This window comes from Heteronotia binoei, chromosome 9, assembly GCF_032191835.1.
Source record: "Heteronotia binoei isolate CCM8104 ecotype False Entrance Well chromosome 9, APGP_CSIRO_Hbin_v1, whole genome shotgun sequence".
Classification (NCBI taxonomy): Eukaryota; Metazoa; Chordata; class Lepidosauria; order Squamata; family Gekkonidae; genus Heteronotia; species Heteronotia binoei.
Genome location: NC_083231.1, coordinates 122,146,344 through 122,164,813, shown reverse-complemented (window position 1 = coordinate 122,164,813; position 18,470 = coordinate 122,146,344). Strand labels below are relative to the sequence as shown.

Below are 18,470 nucleotides of genomic sequence, written 5' to 3'. Positions count from 1 at the left end.
AAGGAAGTCCAGGGTTGCTACGCAGAGGCAGACAATGGCAAACCTCTGAACATCTCTTGCCCTGAAAACCCTCCTGTGGTCGCCATGAGTCACCTGGGACTTGACAGCACTTTCCACCCAGTCTGACAATGGGGTGGAGACAGATCCCAACAGTTCCTTTGGGACAGGGAATGACTTCTAAGCCCATTGAAGTCTGAGGTGGCGAGGCGCCCTTTGTGAGGAAAAGAAACCCTGCGCTCCTGCTACAAGAGCAGGAAAAAAAGCCGCAAAGGCTGGCCTGAGACATTTGGTCACCCAGGGGACGCAGGACATCACGAGAGATCCTGATGAGCCCGCCTCTCTGATCACATAGCCACTGATGCCAGGCTGATAGAGCCAAGCAGCCAGCCGTGTTGGTCTGAAGTAGTAGAACAAAACAGGAGTCAAGTTGCATCTTTAAGACCAACTTAGATTGATTTACTGGAGGGCCAGTTTGGTGTAGTGGTTAAGTGTGCAGACTCTTATCTGGGACAACCGGATTTGATTCCCCGCTCCTCCACTTGCAGCTGCTGGAATGGCCTTTGCTCCTCCACTTGCAGCTGCTGGAATGACCTTTGCAGGAGTTGTCCTCGAAAGGGCAGCTTCTGGGAGAGCTCTCTCAGCCCCACCCACCTCCCAGGGTGTCTGTTGTGGGGGAGGAACATAAAGGAGATTGTGAGCTGCTCTGAGACTCTTCGGAGCGGAGGGCGGAATATAAATCCAATACCACCTTCTTCTTCTTCGGAACGTAACAATGACAACATTGTCATTGGATCTTAAATTTGTACCATTTTGCATTGTGGGCCACTGTCTACCAGCTACGTGTGGCTTGGCTCACTGTACCGGATTCGTCGTCTGAGGAAGTGTGCTTAGAGAGCACACGAAAGCTGACGTTCTGAATAAAACTAAGTTGGTCTTAAAGGTGCAATTGACTCCTATTTCCCTCTAAGCTGAGTTCGTGTGAGCTCGCTCACAGGTTTTTTTAGCCTTTGGCTCACACATTTGTCGTCTTAGCTGAGGAAGGATTTGATTGATTAGATTTATATCCCGCCCTCCCCACCAAAGCCGGCTCAGAGTGGCTCACAACCAAGAAAAGCAACACGTCACAATAAAAACAATTCATTAAATGTTTAAACAAATTCATCGGTTTAAACAATTCAAACAATGTAACAATTTAAACAATTTGGTGCTAATATCCTTTGATGTCCGATGGTATTCAGTGCTCTTAGGTATCCTTTTTTATGTTACTATATCGGCAGTTCAGTTCAAGGCTAGCCGAAATAATGGCCCCAGAAGTCAAATTGTTCACTTGCAACTTTTACGCCAGGAGCTCACAAAGGTAGAATTTTTGCTCACAAGATTCCACATCTTAGAGGGTGCAACATACAGGCCCAGAAGTGTGCCCTAAGGACACGCAGCAATACCACATGGGCTATGCTGACTGCTTGGGCGGGGGGAGTCTCTCTCCTAATCTGTCCCCTAAACAAGCCCCTTCTCTCAATGGCTCTGTATGGACATGTGGGAAAAGGGAATCCTGACAGCTGGGCACCTCCTGACATTTCTTTCATCCCACGCTGACCCCCGGACAAACAGGTGTTGCAGGTTTTTCAAGCTGCAGAGAAACCTGCAGAACCTGTTGGTTCGAGGCAACAACAGGGTGGCTGTACATGCCATGAGCTGTATGCTCTCTGGAAAAAAATATACTCTTTCTCTAGTGCTTGTAACCTCGCCCCACCCACTTGGTCCTCACCGTTACTGTACAGCAGCTGCAGCCTGTAATGGATCCCATTGTTGGTCTTCTCTCCGTTCTGCTCCTGGAAGTGGAGGACAACAAGATGGAGAATGTTGCTCTGAAATTCTATATGGGATGTACTAGCGTCAATAACAGCAACAAGAAACAGTAGCAGTAGTATTCAGAGGTCGTTTTGTAGAAAAATAGGCGGTGGAGCTCACAGGTGTTGCGGCCCCCCACTGGTGGAACCAACTCCCAGACGATGTTAGAGCCTTGCGGGGCCTTGCCCAGCTCCGCAAGGCCTGTAAAACAACACTATTTCGAATGGCCTTCAACCAAAATGTGTAGATGAACATATGAAGCTGCCTTCTACTGAATCAGACCCTGGGTCCATCAAAGTCAGTCTTGTCTACTCAGACTGGAAGCAGCTCTCCAAGGTCTCCAGCTGAGGTTTTTCACACCCACTTGCCTGGACCCTTTTCAGCTGGAGATGCCGGGGATTGAACCTGGGACCTTCTGCTTCCCAAGCAGATGCTCTGCCACTGAGCCACCATCCCTTCCCATGAATATATGATGCTGCCTTCTACTGAATCAGACCTGCCTCGGTCCATCAAAGTCAGTCTTGTCTACTCAGACTGGCAGCGGCTCTCCAGGGTCTCAAGCTGAGGTTTTCCACGCCTATTTGCCTGGACCCTTTTTAGTTGGAGATGCTGGGGATTGAACCTGGGACCTTCTGCTAACCAAGCAGATACTCTACCACTGAGCCACCATCCCTCCCCATGAACATATGAAGCTGCCTTCTACTGAATCAGACCCTCTTTGGTCCATCAAAGTCAGTCTTGTCTACTCAGACTGGCAGCGGCTCTCCAGGGTCTCCAGCTGAGATTTTTCACGCCTATTTGCCTGGACCCTTTTTAGCTGGAGATGCCGGGGATGGAACCTGGGACCTTCTGCTTCCCAAGCAGATGCTCTGCCACTGAGCCACCGTCCCTCCCCAAACATCACTGAAGAACGGCACGATGCAAGCACCAAACTGTCGTTTTAAAACGGCACTAATAATTTTAAATTGTAACCTGTTTTAACTTTCAACGGATGTGTGATTGTGATTGTTTTTATTGTTTTATTGTTGACGTGTGATGTTGTTAGCCGCCCTGAGACTGCTTCGGCGGGGAGGGCGGGATATAAATATGAAAAATAAATAAATACATACATAAATACTCTAGGGATTGTTATGCAACTGCACCTACTATTCAATGGACAAGGAGGTGGAACTCTCAGAAGGAGGAGGTGGAATTCTCAGGAGGAGGAGGAACTCTCAGAAGGAGGAGGTGGAACTCTCAGAAGGAGGAGGTGGAATTCTCAGAAGGAGGAGGTGGAACTCTCAGAAGGAGGAGGTGGAACTCTCAGAAAGGTTCAGGAGCTGCCTCCCTGTCAGCTCCTGCTGAATCCAAGGCTGGCTTCTAGAGAGCAATCTCGTCCCCTCCCCACAATCAACCTCCTCTTCTCCGGACTGAACAATCCCAAGTCCCTCAATTGTTCCTCATAGGCATGGCGGGCCCTAGACAGTCTGGCACCCTAGGCAAACCTAACTTCTGGTGCGTGTGCACACACACACACACACACACTGCACTGATAATGTCACCGAGTCACATTAGAGGCACCCAATTTGGTGCCCCCAAAAGGCCATGGGTGTCAAACATTACTCTGAATTACTCTGTTTTAATGTTTTTAACTGTTTAACTATTTAACTGTTTTATATTTGAAATTGTTTAATTTTAAGTTTGATTAATTGTTGGAAGCCGCCCTGAGCCATTCGTCGGAAGGGCGGGATATAAATCCCAAATAAAAAAAAATAAAAAAATAAAATAAAAAACATGCGGCCCAGGGGCCGAATCAGCTCCCCCGAGGGCATCTGTCAGGCCCCCGAGCAACTGGCTCTTGTCTGCTTCCTTCTCCCTCTCTCTTGCTTCCTTCTGCATCTCAGCTTGCTTTGCAAGGCTTGCTCAATTGCGCAGGAGCCACTGAGCCAAGCCTCTCTTTCTTCTATTGGCTGAGGCTCCTCCCCCTCCCGGTTCCCTGGGGAAGGAAAGGAAGAGCCAGAGCTTCCTTCGCCCACTTCCCTGGATCCCATGGGAGAAATACAAAGAAAGCAACTTCAAGACCAACAAGTGCTAATATTGTAAGGATGTTTTAAGTTTGTTTTTTTTAAAACAAACAAACAAACAAACTTTACTCCTGTTTGTCTGTGTCCTTTAAAAGTTTCTCTCTGCTACCTAATCTTAAATAGGTACACACATGGCCCGGCCCGACATAGCCCATCCCAGCCCGACAAGGGCTCAATTATGTCTGATCCGCCCCCATAACAAATGAGTTTGACATCCCTGCTCTGGGCATTCACCTAGTTTGCCTAATAGCAGAGCCAGCCCGCCCATAGGGCTTGGTCTCCCGGCCCCTGGTCGTCCTTGTTGCTCTCCTCTGCACCTGCTCCATTCTGTCCACATCCTTCTGGAAGCGAGGCTTCCAGAACTCCACACAACACTCCAGGGGTGCCCTCCCAGGCTGACGGAGCTCTGGCACGCCGGTTCAACTCTTGCCCCCTTGGAAAAAGCTTTCGACCATCCGTTCATGGCTCATCGGACAGCTGTGAGATCCGCTGGAATTCCCGTCCTAAGTTTCTGGGTGAGAACTGGATGCTGCTCGACACTCGTCCCTCCAGCCCTGGATCACATCTGGCAACAGCTGTCCCTTGCCTGAGCCCTTTTGATCTCTGTCTTGCTACCGGAACCTCCCCCCTCTCCCGCGGGATTTTTTAAAAATTATTTATTTAATGTCCCTTTCCTGCCCTGCATCCTCCATTACAAGTACAGGAGGCAGATCGTGATAATAAAGGGGAGGGGCTCTGGCTCAGTGGAAGTGTCTCTGCTTGGCATGCAGAAGGTCCCAGGTTCAATCCCCGGCATCTCCACTTAAAAGGACCAGACAGGAGGTGATGGGAAAGACCTCAGCCTGAGACCCTGGAGACTAATGGAGAAGGGCTCTGGCTCAGTGGAAGAGCCTCTGCTTGGCATGCAGAAGGTCCCAGGTTCAATCCCCAGCATCTCCACTTAACAGGACCAGGCAGGAGGTGATGGGAAAGACCTCAGCCTGAGACCCTGGAGACTAATGGAGAAGGGCTCTGGCTCAGTGGAAGAGCCTCTGCTTGGCATGCAGAAGGTCCCAGGATCAATCCCCAGCATCTCCACTTAAAAGGACCAGACGGGGGGTGATGGGAAAGACCTCAGTCTGAAACCCAGGAGACCCAGGAGCCCTTCTCCATTAGTCTCCAGGGTCTCAGGCAGAGGTCTTTCCCATCACCTCCTGCCTGGTCCTTTTAAGTGGAGACTGGGACCTTCTGCATGCCAAGCAGAGGCTCTGCCACTGAGCCACATTCCTTCTCCATTAGTAAGAACATAAGAACATAAGAACATAAGAGAAGCCATGTTAGATCAGGCCAATGGCCCATCCAGTCCAACATTCTGTGTCACACAGCGGCCAAATATATATATATATTTGGCCGCTGTGTGACACAGAATGTTGGACTGGATGGGCCATTGGCCTGATCTAACATGGCTTCTCTTATGTTCTTATGTTCTTATGTTCTTATGTTCTTACTAATGGAGAAGGAATGTGGCTCAGTGGCAGAGCCTCTGCTTGGCATGCAGAAGGTCCCAGTCTCCACTTAAAAGGACCAGGCAGGAGGTGATGGGAAAGACCTCTGCCTGAGACCCTGGAGACTAATGGAGAAGGGCTCTGGCTCAGTGGAAGAGCCTCTGCTTGGCATGCAGAAGGTCCCAGGTTCAATCCCCGGCATCTCCAATTAAAAGGACCAGGCAGGAGGTGATGGGAAAGACCTCAGCCTGAGACCCTGGAGACTAATGGAGAAGGGCTCTGGCTCAGTGGAAGAGCCTCTGCTTGGCATGCAGAAGGTCCCAGGTTCTATCCCTGGTATCTCCAGTTAAAAGGACCAGGCAGGAGGTGATGGGAAAGACCTCAGCCTGAGACCCTGGAGACTAATGGAGAAGGATTGTGGCTCTGTGGCAGAGCCTCTGCTTGGCATGCAGAAGGTCCGAGGTTCTATCCCTGGTATCTCCACTTAAAAGGACCAGGCAGGAGGTGATGGGAAAGACCTCTGCCTGAGACCCTGGAGACTAATGGAGAAGGGCTCTGGCTCAGTGGAAGAGCCTCTGCTTGGTGTGCAGAAGGTCCCAGGTTCTATCTCTGGTATCTCCACTTAAAGGGACCAGGCAGGAGGTGATGGGAAACACCTCAGCCTGAGACCCTGGAGACTAATGGAGAAGGGCTCTGGCTCAGTGGAAGAGCCTCTGCTTGGCATGCAGAAGGTCCCAGGTTCTATCCCTGGTATCTCCACTTAAAAGGACCAGGCAGGAGGTGATGGGAAACACCTCAGCCTGAGACCCTGGAGACTAATGGAGAAGGGCTCTGGCTCAGTGGAAGAGCCTCTGCTTGGCATGCAGAAGGTCCCAGGTTCAATCCCCAGCATCTCCACTTAACAGGACCAGGCAGGAGGTGATGGGAAAGACCTCAGCCTGAGACCCTGGAGACTAATGGAGAAGGGCTCTGGCTCAGTGGAAGAGTCTTTCCTTGGCATGCAGAAGGTCCCAGGATCAATCCCCAGCATCTCCACTTAAAAGGACCAGGCAGGAGGTGATGGGAAAGATCTCAGCCTGAGACCCTGGAGACTAATGGAGAAGGAATGTGGCTCAGTGGTAGAGCCTGTGTTTGGCATGCAGAAGTTCCCAGGTTCAATCCCCAGCATCTCCAGTTAAAAGAACCAGGCAGGAGGTGATGGGAAAGACCTCAGCCTGAGACCCTGGAGAGCTCCTGCTGGTCAGAGTAGACAATACTGACCTAGATGGACCAAGTGTCTCATTCAGTAGAAGGCAGTGTCATTTGTTCATGTATGTTCAATAAAAACACTGAGAGCCAGTTTGGTGTCGTGGTGAAGTGGGCCGACTCCTATCTGGGTTTGATTCCCCACTCTTCCACTCACACCTGCTGGAATGGCCTTGGGTCAGTCAGAGCTATCGCAGGAGTTGTCCTTGAAAGATGATAAGATGATGTACAGGTGGTACTTAACACCTGAAAGATTGAGTAAAATATACCCAAAGTATTCCAACAAATGTTGGAAATGCAGAAAAGTCAAAGGGTCCCGCTATTATATTTGGTGGCAGTGTGAATTCGCCAGGAAATATTGGGCCCAGATTAATATATGGGCACAAAAAATATTAAGAATAAGGCTTCAACATACTCCAGAATTATATTTGTTAAATGTCTATAAAGGGAATTTACCTAAACAAGAGAAGAAACTGTTGCTGCATATAATAACTGTTGCGAGAATTCTGTATGCAAAATACTGGAAAGTCTCTAAACTGCCAGACAGGGGAGAGTTTTTACAAAAATTATTCGATGCAGCTGAGATGGATACCTTAACTGTAAGATTAAATGGAGGTAATATACGAGATTGTAGAAAGACCTGGGACTATTTATATGATTGGATAAAAAGTATGGGTCTTAGTATGAGGAAACCGGAACTCTGATATGGTGAGGCCTTTTAAGCTCCTTGGGTGAAGGGTTGGGTGATGGGTTTTGTATGTATGTGTGAATGTATATATATGTATAAGTTAGTTGTGTACAGGTAATTGATAAATAAAGCTTTGTTTTCAAAAAAAAGAAGAAAAAAGAAAGGGCAGCTGCTGTCAGAGCCCTCTCAGCCCCACCCACCTCAGCCCCTGCTTCAACTCCAAATCTCCAGAAATTTCCCAACATAAAGTTGACAACTTTAACTGTGCTCCTGAAATATAACTCTGAATAGCAGAGCATGCCCTTCTCTTTGATTGACTTCTCGGATTCCAGGGGAACAGAATGCTGGGCTAGATGGACCGTAGGCCTGAGCCAGACAGCACTGCTTAGGAAATCAGCCAATGCAGCTTTTCCTCCTGGAAAGAGATGGAGAATGTGCCAGCAGTTTCATTTCCTTTGCCCATGAAGGTGCCAAAGATGATGCCTATTCATCAAGACTGGCTTCTGGGACCGCACACATCAGACCTGTTGCCAATTTCCAGCTGGGCTGGAGCAATGTTCCCTCTAAGCTGCAGAGTCTCGTGAGCAAATATTCTACATTGTGAGCTGCTGGTATAAAAGCTGTGGGAGGGATGGTGGCTCAGTGGTGGAGCATCTGCTTGGGAAGCAGAAGGTCCCAGGTTCAATCCCCGGCATCTCCAACTAAAAAGGATCCAGGCAAACAGGCGTAGAAAACCTCAGCTTGAGGACCCTGGAGAGAGCCACTAAAGGGGAGGGACGGTGGCTCAGTGGTAGGGCACCTGCCTGGTAAGCAGAAGGTCCCAGGTTCAATCCCCGGCATCAACTAAAAAGGGTCCAGGCAAACAGGCATGGAAAACCTCAGCTTGAGACCCTGGAGAGAGCCACTAAAGGGGAGGGACGGTGGCTCAGTGGTAGGGCACCTGCTTGGTAAGCAGAAGGTCCCAGGTTCAATCCCCGGCATCAACTAAAAAGGGTCCAGGCAAATAGGAGTGAAAATCTCATCTTGAGACCCTGGAGAGCCGCTGCCAGTCTGAGTAGGCAATACTGACTTTGATGGATGGAAGGTCTGATTCAGTAGAAGGCAGCTTCATATGTTCATGGGGAGGGATGGTGGCTCTGTGGTGGAGCATCTGCTTGGTAAGCAGGAGGTCCCAGGTTCAATCCCCGGCATCTCCAACTAAAAAAGGTCGTCCAGGCAAATAGGCGTGAAAAACCTCGGCTTGAGACCCTGGAGAGCCGCTGCCAGTCTGAGTAGACAAGACAGACCTGGATGGACCGCGGGGGGTCTGATACAGTAGAAGGCAGCTTCATATGTTCATATGTACTGGCATTAAAGTTGTGAGCTACTGCATAAATCAGCTTGTTCCAGGGCCATTTTTCCTGAGCGAAGACAAAAATGTGTCTTTAGCTGGAGGCTAAAAACCTGCAAGCCAGCTCACACCAACTCAGCTTAGAGGGAACACTGGTTGGGAGGTCTCCTGGGATTACAACTGATCTCCAGGGCTTTTTCTGAGCAGGAACGTAGTTGCGGCTGGCTTGATGTCAGGGGTGTGTGGCCTAATGTGTAAATGAGTTCACGGAGATGAGTTCTCATCTCCGAGCAAGAGAGATCAGTTCCCCTGGAGAAAACTGGGGAGAGACGGTGGCTCAGGGGCAGAGCATCTGCTTGGCAAGCAGAAAGTCCCAGGTCCAATCCCTGGCATCTCCAGTTAAAAGGACCAGGCAGGAGGTGATGGGAAAGACCTCAGCCTGAGACCCTGGAGACTAATGGACAAGGGTTGTGGCTCAGTGGTAGAGCATCTGCTTGGAATGCAGAAGGTCCCAGGCTCAATCCCCGGCATCTCCAGTTAAGAGGACGAGGCAGGAGGTGATGGGAAAGACCTCAGCCTGAGACTCTGGAGACTAATGGGGAAGGGCTGTGACTCAGTGGTAGAGCATCTGCTTGGTAAGCAGAAGGTCCCAGGTTCAATCCCCGGCATCTCCAACTAAAAAGGGTCCAGGCAAGTAGGCGTGAAAAAAACTCAGCTTGAGACCCTGGAGAGCCGCTGCCAGTCTGAGTAGACAAGACTGACTTTAAGGGACCCGCGGTCTGAATCAGTAGAAGGCAGTATCAAATGTTCATATGTTCACTGTAGGTTGGGAAGGGACAGGGGCTCAATGGCAGAGCATCTGCTTGGCAAGCAGAAGGTCCCAGGTTCAATCCCTAGCATCTCCAACTAAAAAGGGTCCAGGCAAGGAGGTATGAAAAACCGCAGCTTGAGACCCTGGAGAGCCTCTGCCAGTCTGAGGAGACAAGACTGCCTTTGATGGACCCAAGAGGGTCTGATTCAGTAGAAGGCAGCTTCATATGTTCATATGCTACTTTGGAAGGAGGGCTCTAGGGCATCATGCCCCACTGAGGTCTCTCCCCAGGCTCCACCCCCTCCCCAATCTCCAGCCATTTCCCAACCTGGAGCTGGCAACCCTAGGGGGGAAGGGAGAGCAGCCACAGCCGGCTTGGCCCCTTACTCTGTCCTTTTCCACGAAGTCAATGAAGGACGTCCTCTCGATCTCCACCGGCTGCCCGTGCCGGTCGTACATGGCCAAGACGAAGTGGAAGAAGTTGGACTTCCGCAAGTTGGAAGGCGGCTGCTTCTCGAAATGGGCCCGAGCCAGTCCAATTCCGCTGGGAGGGAAACAGAGTGAGAAAGAAACCTTTAGAGACGGAACCAAACAAGGGGACGGTCTGGTCCAAACAGGAACCCTCCCCCCCAAAAAAATGTCAGTAGCCAGAGTGAACGCGAGACGATGCGCCAAAGATAGTTCTAATCAGAGATGACTTTTAATTATTGTTGCAAGCCGGTTTGAGCCACATGGAAAAGCAGGGCAGAACTGTTTTAATAAATTATAAACACACACACATACACACAACACTGGGTGCAGCTTGCACGACTCAGTCCAGGTGCTGAAAAGCGGCCAGGTGATAAAAGCAACGGGAACCAACAAACCTGGACGTCAACAATGGGAACCAACAAAGAAGCACTTTTCTCCCTTCCTCCCAATACAAGAACTCGTGGGCATTCAGTGAAATTGCTGAGCAGTCAGGTTAGGACTGATAAAAGGAAGTCCTTCTTCACCCAAAGGGAGATTAACATGTGGAATTCACTGCCAAAGGAGGTGGCGGCGGCTACAAGCATAGCCAGCTTCAAGAGGGGATTGGATAAAAATATGGAGCAGAGGTCCATCAGTGGCTATTAGCCACAGTGTGTGTGTGTGTGTGTGTGTGTATGTATTTATGCATATGTGTGTGAGTGTGTGCGCATATGTGTGTGTGTGTATATATATATATATATATATATATATATATATATTTATTTATTTATTGGCCTTGGTACCTGTTGCATTAACCACCACCAGTGGTCTGACCTAGCCTCAGATCGCAAAGCATGGAGGCACATCATCCACCAGGCTGTCTCTTCCTTTGAGAATGCACGCATAGCTGGTCTTGAGGACAAAAGGAGATTGAGGAAGAAATGCACTGCTACAGCACCAACCCCAAATCAGACTTTTCCCTGCGGCCACTGTGGCCGGACCTGCCTGTCCCGCATTGGTCTTGTCAGCCACCAGCGAGCCTGCAGCAGACGTGGACTACTGCACCTTTCTTAAATCTTCATTCGCGAAGTCAAGCCAAAAGATTTATTGGCCATTGTGTGACACAGAGTGTTGGACTGGATGGACCATTGGCCTGATCCAACCTGGCTTCTTTGATGTTCTTATGAGACACAGAGTGTTGGACTGGGTGGACCACTGGCCTGATCCAACATGGCTTCTCTGATGTTCTTATGAGACACAGAGCGTTGGACTGGATGGGCCATTGGTCTGATCCAATATGGCTTCTCTGATGTTCTTATGAGACACAGTGTTGGACTGGGTGGACCACTGGCCTGATCCAATATGGCTACTCTGATGTTCATATGTGACACAGAGTGTTGGACTGGAGGGGCCATTGGCCTGATCCAACATGGCTTCTCTTATGTTCTTATGTGACACAGAGTGTTGGACTGGATGGGCCACTGGCCTGATGCAACAGGGCTTCTCTTATGTGACACAGAGTGTTGGACTGGATGGGCCACTGGCCTGATCCAACATGGCTTCTCTTATGTGACACAGAGTGTTGGACTGGAGGGGCCATTGGCCTGATCCAACATGGCTTCTCTTATGTTCTTATGAGACACAGAGTGTTGGACTGGATGGGCCATTGACCTGATCCAACAGGGCTTCTCTTATGTTCTTATGTGACACAGTGTTGGACTGGATGGGCCACTGGCCTGATCCAACATGGCTTCTCTTATGTTCTTATGAGACACAGAGTGTTGGACTGGATGGACCACTGGCCTGATCCAACATGGCTTCTCTTACGTTCTTATGACACATAAAAGAAGTGGAGAAAGGGTGGCGCGGACCTCTCCAGGGGTAAATGAGGGCCGTCGGGGGCGTGGCAAAGCCCCTGGTGGCTGTTGGACTGCCCTCTCTCCTAATCCAGGGATTGTTATACAGCTGCTCCTCCTCTTCAATGGACGAGGTAGGTGGGCAGGCAGAGGGGGATCCCTCAGAAAGGTTCAGGAGTTCTGCTCCTGTGAGCTCCTGCTCAATTTGAGGTCTGGTCCTCTCTTTTCTAAACTGAGAAGTCCCAGACTCTATTCATTGCCAGTTCTCCCCACGCTGGTGAGGCAAGCACTGGCAAAATACCTCCCTTGCCTTGAAAGCCTCTTGCTGGGATCGCCATAAGTGGGTTGCCACCTGGCAGCACAGTAGGCACACATCTGTTATTCAATTTTATTGTTTAAAACTCCGATTGGCAGCCTTTTCACCTCATGAACTCAAGGCGGCTTGCAATATGAACAGGAACCCCCCCCCCAATAAAAATACGCTAAAAGCTGCACATTAAAATCACAGTCCATAAAATCCTGTGAAATCTGTTGACCAGAGAAGGGTGAATTCATTGCTAGTCAAGAGTTGGCAATATAGAATCCTAGAGTTGGAAGGGACCTCCAGGGTCACCTAGCCCAACCCCCTGCACAATGCAGGAAACTCGCAGATACCTCCCCCTACATTCACAGGATCCACATTGCTGTCAGATGGCCCTCTAGCCTCTGTTTAAAAACCTGCAAGGAAGGAGAGCCCACCACCTCCCGAGGAGGAAGCCTGTTCCACTGAGGACCGGCTCTAACGGTCAGGAAGTTCTTCCTAATAGAATCCTAGAGTTGGAAGGAACCTCCAGGGTCATCTAGTCCAACCCCCTGCACAATGCAGGAAACTCACAAACCACTCCCCCTACATCCACAGGATCCACATTGCTGTCAGATGGCCATCTAGCCTCTGTTTAAAAACCTCCAAGGAAGGAGAGCCCACCACCTCCCAAGGAGGAAGCCTGTTCCACCGAGGAACCGCTCTAGCGGTCAGCAAGTTCTTCCTCATGTTGAGCCCAGAAGCTCTTTTGATTTAATTTCAAGTCATTGGTTCTGGTCCTACCTTCTGGGGCCACAGAAAACAATTCCACACCATTCTCTTCATGACAGCCCTTCGAGTGCTTGAAGATGGTGATCATATCACCTCTCAGCCACCTCCTTTCCAGGCTAAATATGTACGTGTGTGATGTTTGTGTGTGTGTGTAAAGTGCGGTTGAGTTGCAGCTGACTTCTGACCACCCCAGCAAGGGGTTTTCAAGGCAAGCAAGAAACGGAGGGGGCCAGCCACTGCCTGCCTCTGCAGAGACTTTCTTGGTGGACTCTCATCAAAGACATATGGTGACTCAAGCAAGGGGCTTTCAAAGCAAGTGAGAAGCAGAGGTGGTTGGCCACTGCCTTCCTCTGCAGAATCTTCCTTGGTGGTCTCTCACCCAAGACTTATGTCTACCCCAGCGAGGGGCCTTCAAGGAGAGCGAGAAGCAGAGGCGATCTGCCACTGTTTGCCTCCGCAGAGTCTTCCTTGGTGGTCTCTCGCCCACGTCCTGACCCTCTTTAGCTTAAGAGATCTGACGGGACTGGGCTATATTATATCATGACCCCCTCCTTTCCCAGACAATATATCGACAGACGAATCTTTTTTTTTAAAAAAAGTTTATAAACCTGATATAAAGTTAAGAAATGAGAATGTAAAGCTAAAAATGCTTCCAATGCCGCTGTTATAGGAAAAGTGGAGAAAAAGAAAAAAAAACGATTAACGCGACATCTAACCCGCTTCTGGTTAATTTTTAAATAGTTTTTTTAAAACGTTTGTACCGATTTCATTACAATTTCATCGCTGGGATATATATTTTACTGATGTAATGATGTTTATACTTGTATTCTACGTTTTGGAACTACCCGATTTTCAGTTGTTTTGCTGGTTTGATTATTGCATTATGCTCTTTTCCTTTTAAGTTTAGAAGAAGAAGAAGATGAAGATATTGGATTTATATCCCGCCCTCCACTCCGAAGAGTCTCAGAGCGGCTCACAATCTCCTTTACCTTCCCCACCCCCCGCCCACAACAGACACCCTGTGAGGTGGGTGGGGCTGGAGAGGGCTCTCACAGCAGCTGCCCTTTCAAGGACAACCTCTGCCAGAGCTATGGCTAACCCAAGGCCATTCCAGCAGCTGCAAGTGGAGGAGTGGGGAATCAAACCAGGTTCTCCCAGATAAGAGTCCGCACACTTAACCACTACACCAAACTGGCTCTCCAAGTTTACTTGCTATGGCTCTTATTGCTAATGCGATAAATTCGATGTATGTATGTTCACAGACGTGGCCTACCAGTATTCGCACCACCCTTTCAGCTTCCCTAAAAAGGGGCACTGAAATACGTTGTCATGCTGAGCGCGGCATCGCATTGCACCACACCCCAGGAGCATGCAAAATCATGCATCCCGCCACAAGTGGAATTCCACTCTTCCCTTCAGCATTGGAAAGGGACTCTCCAACACCACTCTTGCATGGCACATGGGTCTGCTCAGACATCATGTGTTGTGACAGGCAGGATCAACAGCCATGCAGAGGGGCTCCCTCCCTCCCTCCTCCTCCATCCCCCAACCTATCCCTCTGCAAAGCCTGGCCCAAAACTTCCGGGTTTCATCTAAATGCGACGTTCCAACAGCATGGTTGATAAAATAATGCCACCTGTTGGTCTTCTGTGCCAACTGCAGAAGGATTATCCTTGTGGCTTTGGCTCAGGCCCAGAATAAAGTCAGAGCCCAGTAGCTCCTTTTAGACCGACAAAGTTTTATTCAAGGTATAAGCTTTCGCCTACACACACACTCCTTCAGACCCAGCTTGTCTACAAGAACGTAAGAACAGCCCTGTTGGTTCCAATCATTGGCCCATTTAGTCAAGCATCCCGTCTCACACAGTGGCCAACCAGTTCCTCTGGAGGGCCAACAACAGGGCAGAGAGGCCGAGGCCTTCCCCTGAGAAGAGCATCAGAAGAGCCTTGCTGGATCAGACCAGTGAAGGTCTATCTAGTCCACCCTCCTGCCTCACACAGTGGCCAACCAATTCCTCTGGAGGGCCAACAACAGGGCAGAGAGGCCGAGGCCTTCCCCTGAGAAGAGCATCAGAAGAGCCTTGCTGGATCAGACCAGTGAAGGTCTATCTAGTCCACCCTCCTGTCTCACAAAGTGGCCAACCAGTTCCTCTGGAGGCACAACAATAGGGCAGAGAGACCAAGGCCTTCCCCTGATAAGAACATCAGAAGAGCCCTGATGGATCAGACCAAAGAAGGTCCACCTAGTCCAGCCTCCTGTCTCACCCAGTGGCCAGCCAGTTCCCTCTGGAGGGCCAGCAACATGGCAGAGAGGTTGAGGCCTTTAAAAAGAGCGCTGCTGGATCAGACCAAAGGTCCACCTAGTCCAGCATCCTGTCTCCTCACTCAGTGACCTACCGGTTCCTCTGGAGGGCCAACAATAGGGTGCAGAGGCCAAGGTCTTCCCCTGATGTTGCCTCCTGGCTCTGAGAACCAGAGGTTTAGTGTCTCTGATGTGGAGGTTCCTGTCAGACACTGTGGCTACTAGCCATTAGGTTTGCCAGTCCCCAGGTCCAGGCGGTGGGTCCTCCAGTTTAGCTGGCTGGCAGGGGGAAGTCCTGTCTCAACAGCCACAATGTGCCTTTAGATCTCAGGCAAGTTTAGAAGCTAGCAAGCTGCCTGTGTTTTGGCAGGTGTGTGTGCGCCTTTAAATCTCAGCAAGACTGAAGCTGTAGGGGGGCAGGGTCAGCAGGCAGAGCCAGGTGAGTGAGACAGGAAGAGAGAGAGCACAGTCCCTCTGTTCATTTTGCATTCCTTTCAGAAGCTGTTTGTATAGTGAAAAGGATAGTAAAGAGTTAACTAGAATCTGAATATGGGATACAGGAAAACTCCACCCCCTAGGAATCTTTCTCCATAAGTTGGTTGAAATACAGCAAGTTGTTCCATTCAGCAACTCAGGTTAGTAAACCTATCTATACCATTGCTCCAGGGAGATCACAAAAGTGTGGGCATGCAAACTGTTTATTTTGGCTGCTTTGTGAATGAGTGAGTGTTTTGTTTGTGTGTGTGTTCGCTTTCATTTAGTGGAATGCAGCTGCTGAGGAACAAAAAAGACAAAAGAGAGGACAAGGAAATGATGACTGAATTCAGGGGAACTGTACTGCTGTATTTTAATTTATTTCTTTGGAATAGGAAAGCCTCCTGGCTCTACTTCCAAAATCACCAGATATTTCATGGATTGGACCTGGCAACCCTAGGAGCCATTGATTACTTACCATTAATCTATCTAATCTCCCTTTAAAGCTATTGATTCCTGTGGCCATCACCACATCCTCTGGCAACAAATTCCACATTTTAATCACTCTCTGTGTGATGTAGGATTTCCTTTCTTCTATCCTGAACCTACTGCCCATCAGCTTACAAGAACATAATAAGAGCTCTGCTGGATCAGACCAGGGAGGGTTCATCTAGTCCAGCCTCCTGTCTCACACAGTGATCAACCAGTTCCTCTGGAGGTCCAACAACAGGGCAGAGAGGCTGAGGCCTTCATAAGAACTTCAGAAGAGCCCTGCTGGATTAGACCAGTGAAGGTCCACTTAGTCCAGCCTCCTGTCTCACACAGTGGCCAACCAGTTCCTCTGGAGGGCCAACAACAGGGCAGAGAGGATGAGGCCTCCCCTTGAGAAGAACATCAGAAGAGCCCTGCTGGATCAGACCAGGGAGGGTCCATCTACTCCAGCATCCTGCCTCACACAGGGGCCAACCAGTTCCTCTGGAGGTCCAACAACAGGGCAGAGAGGCTGAGGCCTTCGTAAGAACTTTAGAAGAGCCCTGCTGGATTAGACCAGTGAAGGTCCACTTAGTCCAGCCTCCTGTCTCACACAGTGATCAACCAGTTCCTCTGGAGGTCCAACAACAGGGCAGAGAGGCTGAGGCCTTCGTAAGAACTTCAGAAGAGCCCTGCTGGATCAGACCAGTGAAGGTCCACTTAGTCCAGCCTCCTGTCTCACACAGTGGCCAACCAGTTCCTCTGGAGGGCCAACAACAGGGCAGAGAGGCTGAGGCCTCCCCCTGAGAAGAACATCAGAAGAGCCCTGCTGGATCAAACCAGGGAGGGTCCATCTACTCCAGCATCCTGCCTCACACAGGGGCCAACCAGTTCCTCTGGACAGCCAACAAAAGGGCAAAGAGGCCGAGGCTATACCCTGATGTTGCCTCCTGTCTCTGAGATTCAAAGGTTTACTGCCTCTGAACATGGAGGTTCCCTCTGTCACCATGGCTTAGTAACCATCAACAGACTTATCCTCCATGCGTCTATCTAATCCCCCTTTAAAGCTGTTTATCCCTATACCCTCCGGCAGTGAATTCCACCCTTGAATCACTCTCTGATATCTGACAAAAGGAGTTTTCACTCTCAAGAGCTCATACCCTGAAAACCTTGTTAGCCACTAAGGCGCGGCTGGGCCTGAATCTTTTACCGAAGACTAACACGGTTATCAGGGGTGGAATTCTAGCAAGAGCTCCTTTACATATTAGGCCACACACCCCTGATATAGCCAATCCTCCAAGAGTTTACAAAAAAGCACCTCATAAGCTCTTGGAGGATTGGCTACATCAGGGAGGTGTGACCTAATATGCAAAGGAGCTCCTGCTAGAATTCCACCCCTGACGGTTACCCTCCAAAACGATCTTCCCAGGAACCAGAATCTTTTGAAGTGCCAAGCAGAATGGTGGGAATTCTACAAGAGTTCTTTCTATTTCGGAATTCTGGAATCCTGAATACCCTGAACGTTTAGCAACAAGGCATTAATTTCATATATTTATTTTATTTATTCATGGTCTCTGCATAGCACCATTCTGTCAAAACTATCCCCGAGGCAGTTTACACTAAGATTTATTTTTTTAAAAAAACAACCAACTGTTTAAAATGCACACAAAGCAAAAAACTGAAAGCCATAAAGCAAAGAATAACGAACAGGAATGAAACTAACAGGAAGAAGTAACAGCCGGAACGGAAGGCAACCCCAACGGCAAGAAAATCAGTAGTCAAGCGTTAGCGAAACCTGCTGGTTCTCGTTGGGCTATACATGCAGACAAGAGAAGATGCCATTCGAGCCTCTGGAGGGTGGGGATTACAAAACCTTTGGGCCAATGCAGGAAAGGCCCTGCTCCTAGGGAGTAACAGCCTAACCTCGGGAAATGACGGCATGCAGAACTATGCAAAACTCAAGGGCATCCAATGAAGCTGAGGGACAGTAGGTTCAGGACGGACAAAAGGAAAGACATCTTTACACACCACTGGATTAAAATGTCACAGGAATAAGCAACTTTAGAAAGAGATTAGGTAGATTCATGGAGAAGTCTGTCGAGGGCTAATAGCCATGGTGACTGAAGGGAACCTCCACATTTCGAGGAACGAATCCTCTGAATTCTAGAGCCAGGAGGCAACCTTCAGGGAAGGCCTCAACCTCTCTGCCTGTTGTTGGCCCTCCAGAGGAACTGGTCCTCCACGACAGTGGTCCCCAACTTTTTTGGCACCAGGGACCAGTTTTGTGGAAGACAAATTTTCCAGGGACCGGGGGGGGGGCGGGGGGCGTGATGGTTTCAGGATGATACAGTTGTGCACTTTATTTCTATTAGTT

General features: G+C 49.5%; 1 protein-coding gene across 1 annotated transcript in view; it reads right to left on the bottom strand.

The window, feature by feature from the left end:
- Nucleotides 1-18,470, bottom strand: part of LOC132577636 (transcription factor COE3-like) — a 33,136-nt gene that overhangs the window by 10,486 nt on the left and 4,180 nt on the right. Inside the window, exons 2-3 of the mRNA XM_060247426.1 lie at nucleotides 9,860-10,045; nucleotides 1,769-1,832 (exon numbers count right to left, since the gene is read on the bottom strand). Coding sequence (XP_060103409.1) covers nucleotides 1,769-1,832; nucleotides 9,860-10,045 — 250 coding nt within the window. The remainder of the gene's footprint in view (nucleotides 1-1,768; nucleotides 1,833-9,859; nucleotides 10,046-18,470) is intronic.